The sequence below is a fragment of the Wasmannia auropunctata genome, unplaced genomic scaffold, assembly GCF_000956235.1.
Source record: "Wasmannia auropunctata unplaced genomic scaffold, wasmannia.A_1.0 LD336031.1, whole genome shotgun sequence".
In the NCBI taxonomy this organism is placed as follows: domain Eukaryota; kingdom Metazoa; phylum Arthropoda; class Insecta; order Hymenoptera; family Formicidae; genus Wasmannia; species Wasmannia auropunctata.
The window spans coordinates 432,767-449,806 of record NW_012026859.1 but is presented as its reverse complement, the minus strand read 5'-3'; the positions used below and the strand labels follow the sequence as shown (position 1 = coordinate 449,806).

Below are 17,040 nucleotides of genomic sequence, written 5' to 3'. Positions count from 1 at the left end.
AGCGCTTTTGTTCGCGCGGAAAAACTGGTTCTAAAAGAGAATATGAAAAAAAAAATGAGAGCCTTGCGTTCTTGCCTGCTCTCTTCTATTTGAAGAATGACAACGGTAACACGTGAAAGGCCACAAAGATCTGAAGCTTAGATAAAACACGAAACAAAACATAAAGGCAAAAAAAATTCTATTGCTGTCTATAGCTTTCTAAAAAAAACCCCGGCTTGTAATACTTTTTAACTTTCTGCTCTGCGCGCGCACTTTAATAAAACACAACAATACAAATTTTACAACGTTTATTGTGAGTCATATAACGTTACATCGATTGTAACGATTATATACTAACTATAAATGGCGCATCGTAGTTTTCAAAGTGTCTTTGATCTATCAGGCGATATACGGTCGGGCATTTCATTTGGCACTTAATATCGCGATTCCTGGAATAATTAAAGAGAGATTGGAATTTTTTAAATTTTCGAAACATTCCGATAACATAATCTAATCTATGGATTAAAGTACATGGGAAAGTCTGATTAGATAACAAGATCGTAGCATAATTATTTATTTGTCCAGATATTTGCTCAGACATAAAGCAATTAGATAACATTAAATAACACGGCAATTCTTTCGTTAATGCGTATATGTATATGTGACTAATTCGGTCTATCGGCATGTTATCGATATTTAAATATAATGCAATGTAATTGATATGTAATATTAATCAATAAAAAAAATTATCTTATAATTATATCGCGCTTTGTGCAGTATAATAACTTGTGCAGTAAATGTGCAATATACATATATATATATACATATATATATTATTCGAATAATACATATGTATATAAATCTACATCTAATCTCTGTTATAATCCCTATAATGCCATCTCGTGATTATTCCGGTAACATTTAATGCACGCAACATAATTCAATTAAATCTTAATAAATCACGATGATAGCAAATATTATCGAAATTTCAAAATTATAATCTTATATTAATTTCCAATACTTTATTGTTAATAATTGGATATTCTGCTATGCTTTTGAATTTTGATAAACCCGGGCGAGCGTTTTGCCGCAGGCGACATCTAACTTTAGGGATTGTTGCTCAAATATCTTGCTTTTCGTGAAACTTACGCTTTACCAGCGGCATGGTGCGGCACCCTGTGGCTACCGCTGCAATTAGAAACGAAGGAAATATATGTACGTGAGCGATGAAGGTATATGGAGGGAGCACATGATAAGTTTGGACGAGAGCAGTGAAGCCTGGGCACGTATTATATAGAACTATTCGGAATAGATTTGGAATTATTTCGTTTTTCCTTAGAAAACACAAAAAAAATTTAGAAAATAATTGAATAATTTCGAACGAAATTTATTCCGAATAATTTTATAATATATGTATGTACCCTGAGAGGCAAGGAAAAAATCAATTGTGGCTATGTTGAATGATCAGAAGTAATATATATACATATATATACAGGGTGTCCGGCACCAAATGATAAAGCGCTCGTGGGCAAGTAGAGGAAATTAAATTAAATCGAAAAATTCTCTATCATTTTATAATTTCCTCAGTACCTAGTTTATGAGAAATTAATGACTAAAAATCGTCGAATAAGCACGATTCACCGCCAAATGCAATCGCGCGGCGAGATGTGACATAATTCAGCGCTCGACAACCGGAGATTTAATTAATTTACTAAAAGAAGTATGATAATTATCTTTTAAAAAATCTTTATTCATATTAGATTGCAATATAAACAACCTCTTCTAAAACTTATAAATTGCAAATTCATTTTTCTTATATTATTCATTCTTAATTTTTTCTTATATGATTTATACTATTATATATTAATAGTATTTTATATGTTAATAATACTGTGTAGCAATCCTATTATTTTCTTAAAATTATTAAAAACTGCCGATCTTCGTAAGATCTTAAACTTTCTAAAGGATTTGAAGTATTTACTTTTATAATTATTTATTACATTATTTCCCTAGATACTTGTTACGTTGAAATAAAATAATTATATAATTGCCACCTTGACTTATATAATACTTATGTAATATTGAAGATGGTTCCAAGTTATTTGGACCGAATTGTCTATTATTAAATGTATATATGAAATGTTAATTGATGTTAATTAATCTCTTGTAAAAAATTACTGCGCAATTACCGAGTCAATTCCTTTTGGCCAATGACATCTCAAGTGCTGAATATCTCTGGGAATCTTTCTCTGATCTAATTTTTAAGTACATTTGTAAATATAATTTTATTATATTGTTAAGTATAATTTGTATAATCGTACATTTGAAATAGATGGTGGATAAATCTATCCTTTACACTCGCAATATATATCAATATTTAATAAGTCAACAGTTTTGAAAAAGTAACAAACTATATATTATTACCGTTTAATGTAGCATTTAAAAAGTGTATCATTTAATCACAAATTTTTGAAGTTTTTATTATTATGTATCATTTAATCGTAAAAAGCGCGCGTTTTTGCCAGTTTTCTTGAGTATATTTTTCAATCAGGGCATCGATTACGTAACTTCTTCTCTAAAGCGAAAACGTGAAAAGTGAAAACACCGACGACACTTTATGAAAGATATTTTTAACAGTCTTGCCGGTGTTTCCACTTTTCACATTTTCGCTCTGAAGAAAAAGTAACATGACTGACAACCAGGCTCGTTTTATGTACTTTCTTTCGACCGTTCGTTTTCCCAAGAGGAAACGGGAATCGGGCGTGTCGATTTTACTTTCTACATCGATTGCTTACTTACTTACAGAATCATTCACAAAATCGCTATTTGAGGCACTGTTCAAAAGTCCATTCCGCCTTCGCGGGAAAATCCTCTCGCAAGCTGCACGGATGCGCGCGCACGGAACGTACGAAGCGGGTATAAAATGTGTGCGTGACCATCTTGCCAGCCAGTCCCGTAGTCTCACAAGAAGGAGTCGTGCGTGTGCGTGGGATACGCGTGGGTTGGTGAATCGCGTTCAGCGGCAAGTGGAGCCCGAGTGTCGCGAACGTGGTGATCACGTGTATCCGTGTGGGACTACCGGTCGAAATTCGCACGTATTTCGCGCGAGCAGCGTTTTTTTTTCCCGCTCTTATCCGCGAACGTGGTGTCCAGCGCGTACAGTGTGTGTGTTATGCGAACGTGGTGTTGTCCCGGTGGCACCCGGAGCCCGTCCTCTGCTGGGAATTACAGACGCGACTGACTCACCGCTCTCGAGTCTCAGAGGTTCGTCTCAGCACTTTGCCATTTGACCGATTTGACGCGCGCTGCCCGCCGCATGGCGTTAACGTGTCGATCGAAACGATGACGTACCGCGACGACACCGAGACGGGCGGCACGCGCGCGTGCCTCGTCCCGGGTAATCCGCCGACGGTATCAGCTCAGCCGCCGGATGGCATCCTCGCGGAACATCATCCGCTGATCCCCGTGGCAGGCGTGGTGCCTGACGCGGCGTAGGCAAAAGCTGGGCTCGAGCATGGCTAGCCGGCTTTTCTCTCTCTCTTTCTCTCTCTATCTCTATCTCGTTCTCTGTTCTCTCCCCCTTTCACTCGTTACGCGAATACACGTATACATTCGCGTGTACACTACGGGCGCGCATACGCGTGCGTACACGTGTCTCTCTCTTTCTCTTCTCCGCGCACACATAGAGAGGAAAGAGAAAGAGGGAGAGAGAGAGGGACGCTCTCCTTCCATGTGCAAACCGTGCAGACCTCAAGAAGGCTATCCTCGAGCCACGCGCTCCCTCGTAGCTCGTGCATCAGGAGTCTCGCGTCCGAGTGTCATCGAGCCCTGCGGACGACGGTCGCGTCGCGCGAGTTCACCTGCAGTGTGTCGTCGTGTACGAATTTACTTTCCGTTTCCGCGGTAGGCTAACGGTATCGCGGCCGATCGGCGGTCTCCGCCGCCACAGCTGGCTCGCGGGTCCGGCGGCCCGTCGTCGGCGCGGCGAACTGACGTGCAACGTGGACGCGACCGACGCGACTCGCGTCGCGAAATCCGCCGGCTCTTTTGGCAGATCCCGTGCGCTCGCACCCGGTCGCGACCTGAGAGGTTCGTATAAAAACCCGTCTCACGCCGCTCGCGAGTGTGTCAAGTCCGCGAGCCGCCACGTGCTTTCCCGTTCGGCGGCGCTCCTTTGGTTAACATAACCTAGAATAAAAGCGCGTGGCGCGACTGGCGTGGGGCTCGCTGCGTCCTACGCTTGGCAGCGCGCTCGAATACGCTGCTCGCGTAAAACGCTGTCCAACGGGACGCCGTCGCGTCGTCAATCAGCCACAGTAATGTTTCTCAGTAATTTTTTGATTGACGAGGCGAGGAATTGAGTTGAGCATACGCGTGCGTATCCGTGTCTCTCTTCCTCGCGCACGCATAGAAAGGAAAGAGAGAGAGACGCCCTCCTTCCTTCCATGTGCAAACCGTGCAGACTTCAAGAAGGCTATCCTCGAGCCACGCGTTCCCTCGTGCATCCGCGAAGTATCGTTTGAACAGCCCATCGGACGACGGTCGGCGTCGTGCAAGTTTGATCGGTGTGTCGTCGTGTGTGAATTTACTTTTCCGTTCTCGCGCGGTTAGGCTAACGATATCGCGGCCGATCGGCGGTTTCCGCCGCCACCAGCTGGTTCGCGGGTCGGGTCGGGTCGGCACGCCGGGCGAACTGCCGTGCAACGTGGACGCGAACCGCGACGGCGAAATTCGCCGCTCTTCGGCAGATTTAGTCCGGGGCGTGTCGTCGTGCGCGAATTTACTTTCCGTTCTCGCGCGCGGTTAGGCTAACGGTATCGCGGTCGATCGACAGTCTCCCTGCCGCGCCAGCTGGAGCTGACTCGCGTCCGTCGACGCGGCGAACCGCCGCGCAACGTGCGAGTACGTGGAGTCGCGAATCGCATCGCGAAATTCGCCGCTCTTTGGCAGATCCCGTGCGCTCATATCCGGTCGCCTGACGTTCGTATGTAAAACGCGTCTCCCCCCCGAGCGAATGTCAAGCCCGCGAGCCGCCACGTGCTTTCCCGTCGGCGCCTCCTTTGTGGTAACATAACCTAGAATTAAAAGCGCGTGGCTCGCGGCCCGCTTGGCAGCGCGCTCGAATATGTCGCTCGCGTAATGCTCTGCTCGACGGGCCGGCCCCCGCGTCGTCGGTCAGCCACGAGTGGTAATGTTTTCTCAGTTTGTGCTGTTTGTATCGCAGATAACGCAAGGTGACGAGTTGACGGGCTGAGCTGAACGATTTAGGTAACTCAGAACGATGGAGGGTATCGGCAAGATGGAAAGTGAATATAGCGTATTTTGCGAGGAGGAATTGTTCCCCGAGGATCAGCTCTTAGCCGTGGAGAAGCTAGACGAGAACGACCTCGACGAGGTAAGGGCTTTTGCCAGATGTCACTTGCGCGGCTCGCGTCTAGAGATAACGTTATGGAAAAATTAATTTTTCCCACATTTATCGTGACAGTTCTAATCTCGCTGTCGAGAAAACGGGCTGGCCCCTCGCCCTAATGCAGCAAAATTAACACTTAAGTCTTCCTTGAAATACTTATTTTGAAAAGTAATTATTACATTTTTTAAATATTGTTAGATTATTTCTTTAGAAAATTTGAAATTTTGTTTATTTTTATTTGTTTCCTATATTTAATTTTGCCTAAATGCCATCGGTAAAGCAATCTTGCAAAAAGCTGCTATATAACACATTCGTAACAGAATCAGTTTTTCTTGAAAGTAAATATTATATTCTGAATTGTTACATTTTTAAAACTATTTTTTAGATCATTTTTCTAACCATCTTTAAACTTCTTCGGAAAATTGATTCTATTTGTTTCCTATATTTACTTAGTGTATTTTTCGTTTTAAGTGGACAATTATGTAGTTTAGCATTCACGTATGCAATTTTTATGTTATTTTAACGCGCATGACTGCGCGTCGAGATAAGTAAATTGTATGTGTGATAATTGGTATTTTCTGATCTGTTCGCGGAAGTCTTGTAAGAGAGTCTTTATAAGGAAAAGCGATAAAGCATTCATTTATACATTTTAGTTAGTATAATCTTATCGTTTAATTTGTTATTTCAATATAATATTAATGAAAATATGTTTTTATCAATTGAAAATATTATTTTTATTTGATTGTTTCGGCGATTTGTATTAATATTAATTTTCAGTTATATGTATTTGGTATAAGCTTTCCTACACTAAGACAAGATCGGAGTTAAATTTATAAATGCTGACTATATAATTATAATGCTGACTGTTTAAAAACTTTTATTCGATCGAAAATTACGCGATCGCAAACGGATTGCGTGTATCTTGATCAACGCGAGGACTATATATTTAATTTTTTTCCCCCCTTTAAATATTCTGACATATCTTGGAATTTTAGATAACTCAAAATGTGAGAAAATAATTTGTTTTAAAAATAATAATATAATTTCTTCTCCATTTAAAAATTTTTAAATTCTCTTAACTTAAATAATTTTTGAGGATATTGTTTCATACATCACACTTATCAAAATATGTATGAAAAGATGGAAAAGATATAACATTCTAAAATAAAAATGATCTCAATTTTTATGTTTTGCACGTAATAGCTTGTTTTGAATTGTTTATAGACTGAAATATTTTTTCTTTAAGTTTGTATGCTAACAATCACTATTGGAATTAATGAATGAAGCACAAAATCATTCAGTTTCTCCTTATTTACATGGTGTATGGATAATGAAAAGCACACGTTTGAAAGATTTTGATACGGTATAATGAAGTTTATCTATGAACGTTGTCAAAATCTAGAAAATGAAAAGAGAAAATTTGAAAAGCAGCCGATACCTAGATAAAATTACTACACCAACAAAAGTTATAATGTCTACAAAGGCATAAAATGAAAAGGAATTTAAATCATAAAACAGATAAAATTCCTATTTTATCTAGATACCGATTTTTTATTTTATTCTTTTTATAGACGAAATTCCTTTCATCTTCACCATTATTAAGATTTTTGAATGTGCTTTCCATTATCTGAATACTTTCGCCGTTCATTCAACAGCGGAAGCAATTTTCCTGCAATGTTTTCTCAAGTTATTATAGAATACCTATCTAAAGATCAAAAAATACATTAATATTTGTGAACTTGCTGTGACGAATTTTAAAATTGTATTGAAGTAATTTTCTTGGTAAATGTGAAAGTACATATACACGTTTAAACAGGCGAACATTTTTAAAATTTATTTTCAAAGTATGGGGAAAAAAATGAAAGAGGACAGTCTTCGAAGAAAGAATGCTGCATGGTAGATTTAAAATTCTATACAGATTATATATATTTCTTAGGAAATATGTGTTCGGTTTCAAATTATTTATCATGACCATATGTTTGAGAAATAAGTGAAAGTATATGCATTCTTTCTTTTTATCGAAATAGAAACGTTCATTCTGTACACAATATATAAATAGGCTTGGGAAATCCAGCGTAATGGTCAAATGAACAAAAAAAGGGGAAAAAACACAAAAATTTCTGCGCACCGATTCTAACTCGACCCATGTTATCTTTGAGAATTTTAAGACGAGGTTTTCCAGTCTCTTGAGAAAACTTATAACTCTTGAAAAAATATTTTTGTAAAATTGATTGTTTTAATTCTAGATGAACATAGCCCCTTGATTAAGAAAATCAAAAGTTTGAACATGTCTCCCTAATTTTATAAACGATGTTAATAGCAATCCATCGAAATGCTTCTGATAATTCGAAACGATTTCGGAAATTTTTTTGGAAATTAATCGTGAATAAGTTTGATCGTGTCCATGTTCTTTGAATGTTCTTATTTCCTTTGCTTAGCTTTTAACACGATGAATGCCTTGCTACCGATGAAAATGTCTCCTGTGACCGACATTTTAACTTTTAATAGCGCTGCGTCGGTCACCAGTGGCTGGCGCCAGCTAAGCTAAAATGCAGAAAACTTATAAAATAATAACGTTTATAATTTTCTAAATATAATTAATATTGATGTAATCTAAATTAATAAACACGTTATGCATGATAATTCAATTACGTAATATTTTGTCGAAATGTAAATCTAATAGAGAACATTTCTGACGCAGAGACGAGCGAATTAGATTTGGCATTCAATGTGATAATGATTTGATCTAAATATTTACTCTTTTATTTTTTCATATCTTTTAAACAAATTTTACATATGTCTATTTAAAATTTAAACGTATATGTATTTTTGTTTACCGAGAAGCTTTAATACAATTTTAAAATTCGTCAGAAAGTCCATAAATATTAATGTATTTTTTGACCTTCAATATAATGATTTAATGTAAATATCTTTAGATGCGCGACGATGGCATATTGATATCGAAAAAATGGAAAAATATCTTTTAGAAAGGATAATTTATATGAAAAAGAATATTGATTTTAAAAAGCTGATTGTGGGAGAAATATAAAAAATAATCAGTTTCTTGAGTAAGCGTGTGAAGAAGCTGTTAACGTTCTAGAGATCTCGCTCTGTCGCATATTTACCATGAAATGTAGTAATTAACAATCAAAAAGATACCAACAAAAAATATTTTTAATTTGCTGAAAATATTTCCATGCAATATGATCGCTGAGGGCACATGGCACAATTTCTATTCGTTCTTGTATTAAAACAAACAACTGCATACTGATATCTTTGTACACACACAATTTCAACATTAAGCTTTTTTGAGAGCGGGATATCGATTCTCGCTATCTATTCATTCTCTTAAAAATTAAAAAATCAACTGTACCTATAAAAAGATTGCCCGATTTTCGACGGAAGATTATATATCTATTATAGCTACCTGCACAAGTTCCCTGCAGGATTCTTTGACATTGTGTTCATTCGATTGTCATGAAAATTTGAAGGGAATTTGCTATTCTCTTTCATTCAATCGATATTCTTTGTAAAAGATATTCTTTGTGTCTTTGTAAAACGTCACGATACAGTCATTTATAATCATAAAAGTTTGGAAGGAATTTTCTATTCGTTTTCATAAAAGATATTCTTTCTTAACGATATTGTCTCTCTCATAAGACAGTTACTTCAACAATAGTAAAAGGCTTTTGAAACCTTGTGTGATGCTAAAAATCGGTCCGCGATGTCGGACGGAGAGAGAATTGACCAATCGCATTGGTCAATTGGCCGAACTGTTCAAATGCGATGGATCAATTTTCTCTCCGTCCGAAATCTCGAACTGATTTCTAACATCGTGGACACAAAGCTTAAACATGTGCAGTCAATATATCTATATATAACGCAGGTACGGTAAATTTTGCCTTTCTGACGAATTTTGCCTTTCTGCTTTTTCCCTAAAGGATTATCTTATTAAATATTATTAACACGTTGAATGGCTCTAATTCGCTTATCTCTACCCAATGTAAAATTTTCACTATTAAATTTATATTTCAACAAAATATTATATAATTGCAAAATTATTATATGTAATACATTCATTATACTATTACTTATATTTACACAGTTATCAATGTTTTTTTACGAATTTTCTGCATTTTTGAGTTTTGTAGTCACAAGTGATCAATGTAGAGGCGTTAAAATAAAAGTGTTCGGAGTTGTCGGTGATTGGCATGCAACGTGTTCAAATTCAACAATCGATTTTCTGGTCATTTCAAAGGTCTGACAGTCCCGTTAAGCGCCCCGGTTTAAATGGATTCTTGCAAATCGAGTTTTTTTTTTTAAACCGTCTTTGTGTAAAGGACCGCAAAGGACTGAAGCAGAATGCTGGGGATTATGTTTTTTTTTTACATCAAACACTTCTTACATTAGATACATGTTTAGTTCATTTCCGTGTGCATACATTTTGTGCGAATTTGTCTGGTAAAAATTTAATAATTAATAATTGCGTTGTATTTTTGCTAAACACATCTGATGAGAGAAGAAAAATTCAATAAATATTAAATTTAAACACGAAATTTATTCAGTCACTTAAGGAAACACTTGAAAATGAATTAGTTTGAATTAGAAATGCTTTTATACAGACGTGCATAGTTATATATATGCTAATAATCGCATTAAACTGGAATCAGGGTAGTTTTTCTTTTTGCACGTTTAACTGAAATTTTTATTTAGTACGTTTTTATTGAATTTTTCTAAAATATTGAATATTTCTTTTAGAACTTTGTATATGTATTTTCATACTTGAATATACTATGATGGTTATAGATTTAAGAGGCACTTGGAAATATAAATTCTTTTAATTTAAAAAGAGAGTAGATTGTTTCCTGCACATTTTGAGTTAGGCTTATAAAATAATTTTGAATATGTCTAAATATCTAAAAATGATATTGAATATATAGTCTTTTCACAGTTACAAGAGGATAATTAAAAAGTAACTAAAAGAAATTAAATTTTAAAATATAAAATCGAGAAAGAGTGTATTTACAAAATTAAAAATTGAAATATAATCAATTATATAAGGAAAAGAGTAAAAAAAAGATTTAAATATGTTAACATAGAGACGAAAAAAAAGAAAAAAAAAGCATTATATTAATTTATTTATTAATAAATATGCATTTGCATTATTAAAAAATTCAAATTTTATCGCAGACAATTCAAGATATGCCGGTGAATGTAGCTAGCCATGACTTAGAAGAATTAGATGATTACAGTGTCATTGCATATGACAACTCCATTTTATACAATAATGTATTGTAAGTATACATTTCTTATTTAAGAACGTTATAATATGATCATTGTAACATATGTACGAGATGTAAGTACATTTTATTATTTTGTAAATGTAGCTTGTCGGATCTGCATTCGCCGCAACGCTATCCCAGCAACACACTTATGTCAGATTCGCAGGCAAGCTTTTTCTTTATAATTAACAACGAATATTGTATATGAATTGCATTGTTTAAAATTATGCGTTATAATAAAATGCTTTTTTAATTTGTAGATTGATGCAATTTCCAAACAGCGTTGCAACTACTACAGGTCTCTTATAGCAAATCATTTTTTTAACGTAGATAGCTTGCAGATAATAAATAATAATCCTTCTGAATCAATAATAACAGAAGAAGAACAACAAACTGGTTTGTTATCAATGATTATTAAATTTTTTTTTATCGTCTTGTTAATTTTCATAAAAATAAAGAGCAAACCTTTTTTTTATAGTTAATATTAAAGAAGATTCTATTATACCATTTAAAATAACTGATAATACAGTAAAAACGGACATAGAGGTTAACACTGTACAAGAAGAAATACAGGAAACAGAATTTAAATGTCCAACAACTCTGCCTGTATTAACTCACGAACTAAATAAGAGAAAAACTCGAAATGCAAAACGCAAAAATAAAAGAAAAGATTCAGTTACAAAAATAAATTTAAATATTAAGTCAGAGGAACAAGAAGATTGCATAGATGTTGAAACTATACCACAAGATGAAGTACCAGGTATTTAAGTCAATTCAGATGTGTGATTAACTTTATGAACTATTAGATAAAAATTGGCATTGTAATATGTTGCTAATAATAAGATATTTATTTTTTATTACAGTTCTGGAAGCAGTCGATGTAAATAGTTTGTTGGAAAAATTTGAGGCTTCTGAAAATTCAAATCTGTGCAATAAATCGACCGTCAAAAATAATCACATTTATGACACGAGATCGAACAAAACGTGTCGAGTGACTCAAGAGTGCCGGACCGACGTAACGGAGAAATCCGTTTCCCAAGCTTCCAATCAACCGACAGTTGTACAGACCTCGATCTTATCCAAAAACGTAATCAACAAAATAAAAGTAATTATCTGAATGAATATTTTCATAATTTAATGAAGCCGGCTAGTATAATCTAATGATGATCTAATTATAATTATCTTGAATTTTAGCCATTGGAACGTAAAAGAACTATTCCGATTGCTGCTATGCCAAATATACAGGGTAAAAATCGTAGTGCACGAATGCAAGACGGAGCTCCTTCTAACAAGGTTTTGAAGACAAGTTCTACAGTAAGTCCTTACTTTAAATGTTATATAGCACAATTTAAATATGCATGTGCGTGCATGTACTATTTGTCAGAGTTGGGCATTTTGTAATCCATTACTGATTACAATTACATTGTAATAATTACAGAAAATTCTCAATTATAATAATAATTGCATTATATTAATTATTTATAATATAATATATTATTATATAATTATAAATATAATCTTAATTACTAAAGTTATTAGAAGTGTAAAAAAAGGTAAAAATAAAAGATGTAATGTGTCAAATAATATTTCTTTTTAATTGTTTACGCTCAACTTTATAGTAATTAACATTTAACATAATGTTAAAAAAAATATTTATTTCACATCAACTTTATATAAAATATAAATAATTTTTTCACTCTGAAAAAAAGGGCGATACTCGACTATTCAAGCCGTTCCTATAATCTTAATTACAGTAATCGATTACTTTGGTAATCATGATTAGTCTAATCCAAATTACTTAGTAATCAGAAAGTATGATTACCATATTATACTTTCATAATCATACTAATCATATTTTGTATAATCATACTTTCTGATTACTAAATAATTTGGATGATTATCATGATTACCAAAGTAATCGATTATGCCCATCTCTGCTATTTGTTTCATATATTGCAAAATATTTCACTACTAATTATAACGACTTTTTAGGTATTGAACAATGTTAACAGTAGATCATTCAGTAGTACTTCGATTCAGTTGGATCACGATTATTGTAATGCCAATTTTCATACTAACGATATGAGCTGCAATAGCAACAGTAAGTGTGTTAGACAATCCAACAATAACAGAGTAAACCATTTTATTATTAAAGACATTAAAAATTTGCCCATCTTTTTCTGCAGAAAATGCGAAACACACATCCATATTAAAATCGAGCCAAAATAAAAACTGGGACAAATTCGAAGAACATGACAATAATGTCAATTCGAATGAACAATGCAATTCCGAGCTGGCTAATGTATGTGTCGCTAGTCAGAAATCAAGGCAGAAGTTATCAGTCTTAAAAAATAAAATCAATGATAATTGGCTCGAAAATAATAGTAAAGACTGTCAAAAAGAGACTCCTTCGAAACAACCTGAAACAGATGATGACTCATCAAATAATTCATCATCTGTTAAAGATATAAATGTTATGGCCGAACATCCTACCACATCTCTTCCGGTCATACGTTCAGCTCTAGCTAACAGAATTATTCAGAGAGATCTACAAGCGCATAGGAGTGTACTCTCTAAAACGAATATTGCGATTTCTAAAACACAATACATTTCCGTACTCAAGAATCCGCCAAACGCACCACAGTCGTCATTAAATAATTTAAATGAAAATATAGTGACCACTACAGACAGTTTAAATAACAAAATAGAAAATGTAATTGTACAAAATACCGAAGACACGCTGCTGTATAAAAAAGAAGAGACAAACGCCCCTCAAAAAAAGAAAATTTTAAATCTAGACGAATATTATAACAGGAAGGATAAAAATCGCAATAACAAAATAACAGCAAAACCATCTCCAACGAAATTAGTGGCCATTTTTCATGTTTCAACTAATTTGAATGTACCGATCAATAGAAATAATCCTAAGGCTTCGTTTTGCTGTGAGAGAGAGTACACTCAGATTACGAAAAAAATATCAGAAATAATCGAAGAGAAAAACAAGCCAAAACCATCTACTCGCGATATAAAAATAGGAACAGATGAACCTGTCTTCGAATTTTTAAACCCAATGAAGGAAAATGTTGAAGATCTTGAGAAGAACGATGAAAAAAGGTAATGTATTAAATATTATTATTAACTTTAATAATACAATAAGCGAGAACGTATATTGTAACGTTAAATAAAAACAGTCGCTATCAAGCTGAGCGCGAAAGGCTGTGAAGACAGCAACGGTTACTGCAGACAGGACTCCAAGATTATAATAATAATAATTATTATTATTATATAATAATTATATTATAATAATTTCTATAATATCACAATAGGCAAGAAAGTACGAGGAATAAACAAAAGTCCTACGAAAGCGAAGATCACAATATCGGCTCAAACAAACAGTGCAATTTGGAGTCGGCTAATATATGTAACGCTAGTGAGAAACTAGCAGTCTTGGAAAATAAAATGAAAGATAATTTACTTGAGAATAATCGTGAAGATGGGCGAAAAGACAAAAGGGTATCCAGCAGTTCGAGTCGATCCAGATCAAAAAGCAGAAGCAGAAGCAGGAGTAGAAGTCGAAGGAGAAGGAGTAGGGATAGAAGGAGGAGCAGAAGCAGGAGTAAAAGCAGAAGTCGAAGCAGGAGAAGTAAGAGCAGAGCTAGAAATAGGAACAGAAGCAGTAGCAGTGATCCAAGTAGTAGGAGCACAAGCCGAAGCAGAAGCAGAAGCAGCAGTAGGAATAGGAGATCTCGTCGACGTAGCAACACCCGCCGACGAACAATAAGTCATCGACGCAGCTCGGTCACCAGTTGGTCGTCTTCCTCGAGATCAAAATACTCGTCACGTTCCAGATCTCGCTCCCGTGTCCGCTCCAGATCCAGATCTCGATCTTCCGGGCGATATTATTCCAGTCGTTCGAGGTAAATAAAGAATTGATTCCGGAATTAGAATTATATAATGAACGAGATTAAGGATGTTTTAGCCTTGCGAACAGGATTGATTTGAAATGTTGAAAATTCTCATAAAAATGATTAACAGGTCTCCCTCGAGTCTTAGAAGGGGCAGATCGTCTAGTCACGAAAGGAAGAATCGTGAAAGAAGCTGCGACAGATACGAGAGACGTTCCTTCGCCTATCGTTACGACCACAGAAACAGGTAAAATATGTTTTTCGATATACACAGATGCAATTTCTATTGATACGGATATTTGATTGGATTAAAAAATCGGATGATCGAAATTCATTTAACAAATTTCTTTGTACAATTTATGTGTTCAATTTTAAGTAGCGTTATCGCTACTTAATTGAAGATTCTTATTTTCCACAATGTTTTATAACTTATTATTAAAATGTTTATAAAATTATACGTATTTAAAAAAAATGGAAAATAAGAACTTACTTTTGAAAAATAATGTTTTTAAAACTGGTGTCAAGAGCTAATCAATAATTTGTTTCTGGTAGATCACCACGTAACTATCACAAACCCTACGACAATTGGTACGACAGGGAGAAGCAAAGCGAAGTGGAAGAACGAAGAGTGGTATTCGTAGGACGCATAGAGGAAGGAATTACCAAAGCTGATTTACGTAGAAGATTTGAGACATTCGGACCTGTTATAAATATCAGTCTACATTTTCGTGAACGTGGGTACGTACCTTCACTCTATATAATTCGTTTTATATTATTTTCATAAAATTGTACTATTCTCTCGTCTACAATGTGTGCGATATTCTATTTTCAGCGATAATTATGGTTTCGTCACTTTTAAATACAACACCGATGCGTACCGTGCCGTGGAGCACGGTAATGACGATCCATCTTTACCGAGATACGACCTATCTTTCGGGGGACGTAGAGTCTTCTGCAAATCCACGTACACCGATCTTGGTAAAAAACTCAATTATATTATTAATGTATCGTACACATAAATATGCCAAAGTTTTTTTTATCCTCTCGTACTTATGGCAATTCTATTTTCTTGACAGACAATATGGGAAACAATTCACCCAGGCCTCAAAATATAAGTGATGTGCCCTACGACATTCTTTTGAAAGAGACAGTACAAATGTGTAAACGAAAAGTTTGACATACGTACTGTCTAATTGTTTTAAATATAATTTAAATAACGATCCCGATCATATCTGTAATATAGTTCTGTCTCTATTTAAAATATCAATATGACGATTATTGATATTATAACAAAGGGATATGATAACAAAGGGTTATAAATCAGTTTTCCCTCTATTACATTCCCCACTCGAGGAGAAACGATTTAAAAAGAGATACGCTTTAATTTTGTGTTCTTTTTCTAACGGATCGCAAATATTAAGATTAATAATTAAATAGGGACCGCACATCTATTACGTCTATGATCACGATGTATAAATTAAATTTGAAAGAAAAAAAAAATACGCACTCGTATCTATGTGTACAGTGTGTTTCGGTGCTGCTCCTTTACAATAATAAATAGTAAAATATTATAGGAGCATGTGAACACTTGAAATTTCCGATTATCCGATTTTTTAGTCTAGTCAGATATTTATTTTCTCAGCTTGCCAAATCTTATTAAATTTTCTGAAAAACAATTATACATTTTGTTAATTTTCTTATTGCATTTCATTATACAATTTTTTAATATGGCACGGATAATCGAAAATATTCAAGTAAACGAGTTTTAGCAAGTACCTGATCTTGTTGAGAATTTTCGAACTCGACTCATCATGAACTTTGCTAACTGTACGTTTCTAGAAAGTTAATGATGCGACGAGAGGCAAGCTTTGCCTTAATATGTTTCAAAATTTTCGGAAACGTGAAAAAGCAATGAAGTATAGAGATACATAAATTTACTTTAAAACGATTTCACGTTATAGATTCAATCTCCAACCGCGAAAATTAAGTAATTTTTAGTTGGAACGTTTTTAAATAAACCGAATTTTTTTACAATTACTTTGACTTCAATTATGTTAAGATATTTATTGCTTTTTTCACGATTTCTTTATAGTCATTTTAAGTATTACATTTTTTTCATATATATCATTTAATCTTTATATATGCATGTATATATGTATGTATATATTTCATACATAATATCTTCTTTGCAATCTAAAAAAATTAGTCAAGAATTATCGTCATTGTTTTGTTAAATATGAATTTTATTTACCTGATTGTGACGTAATTTTTTATTTAATTCTATAGCCATAATTGTATAGCAAAGAAAAAACAGTTCTAACAAGTTAATTAAATTACACATGTCAAATATATCATAAATTTGGATGACACAATCTATTGTTACCACTCTGTTATTACTATAGTCCGAATTATTTAATAAAATGTAAGCGTTTAGTCAGTGGCGGATCCAGAGAGTTGTTCTGGG

At 34.6% G+C, this 17,040-nt stretch overlaps 2 protein-coding genes across 7 annotated transcripts in view; one reads left to right on the top strand and one right to left on the bottom strand.

Moving 5' to 3' along the window:
- Positions 1 to 270: 270 nt before the first annotated feature.
- The window catches only part of LOC105452479, a 31,302-nt gene continuing 14,532 nt past the window's right edge, over positions 271 to 17,040 (bottom strand). For all 3 annotated transcript variants that reach the window (XM_011693600.1, XM_011693601.1, XM_011693603.1), the window contains exon 30: positions 271 to 428. The gene's annotated coding sequence lies outside the window, so the exon portion shown is untranslated. The remainder of the gene's footprint in view (positions 429 to 17,040) is intronic.
- Positions 2,823 to 16,559, top strand: LOC105452477 (homeobox protein 2). 4 transcript variants are annotated; one of them, XM_011693596.1, is made up of 15 exons: positions 2,823 to 3,243; positions 5,204 to 5,374; positions 10,580 to 10,683; positions 10,777 to 10,837; positions 10,932 to 11,067; positions 11,150 to 11,431; positions 11,535 to 11,776; positions 11,866 to 11,985; positions 12,664 to 12,772; positions 12,858 to 13,785; positions 13,998 to 14,588; positions 14,707 to 14,823; positions 15,129 to 15,314; positions 15,409 to 15,554; positions 15,653 to 16,559. In XM_011693596.1, the coding sequence occupies exons 2-15, from the start codon at positions 5,261 to 5,263 to the stop codon at positions 15,751 to 15,753; spliced, it is 3,237 nt and encodes a 1,078-aa protein (XP_011691898.1). In that variant the 5' UTR covers positions 2,823 to 3,243; positions 5,204 to 5,260; the 3' UTR covers positions 15,754 to 16,559. The 4 variants fall into 4 exon arrangements, with proteins under 4 accessions (XP_011691898.1, XP_011691899.1, XP_011691900.1 ...); XM_011693597.1 differs by lacking the exon at positions 2,823 to 3,243 and adding an exon at positions 3,735 to 4,068; XM_011693598.1 differs by lacking the exon at positions 2,823 to 3,243 and adding an exon at positions 4,232 to 4,295.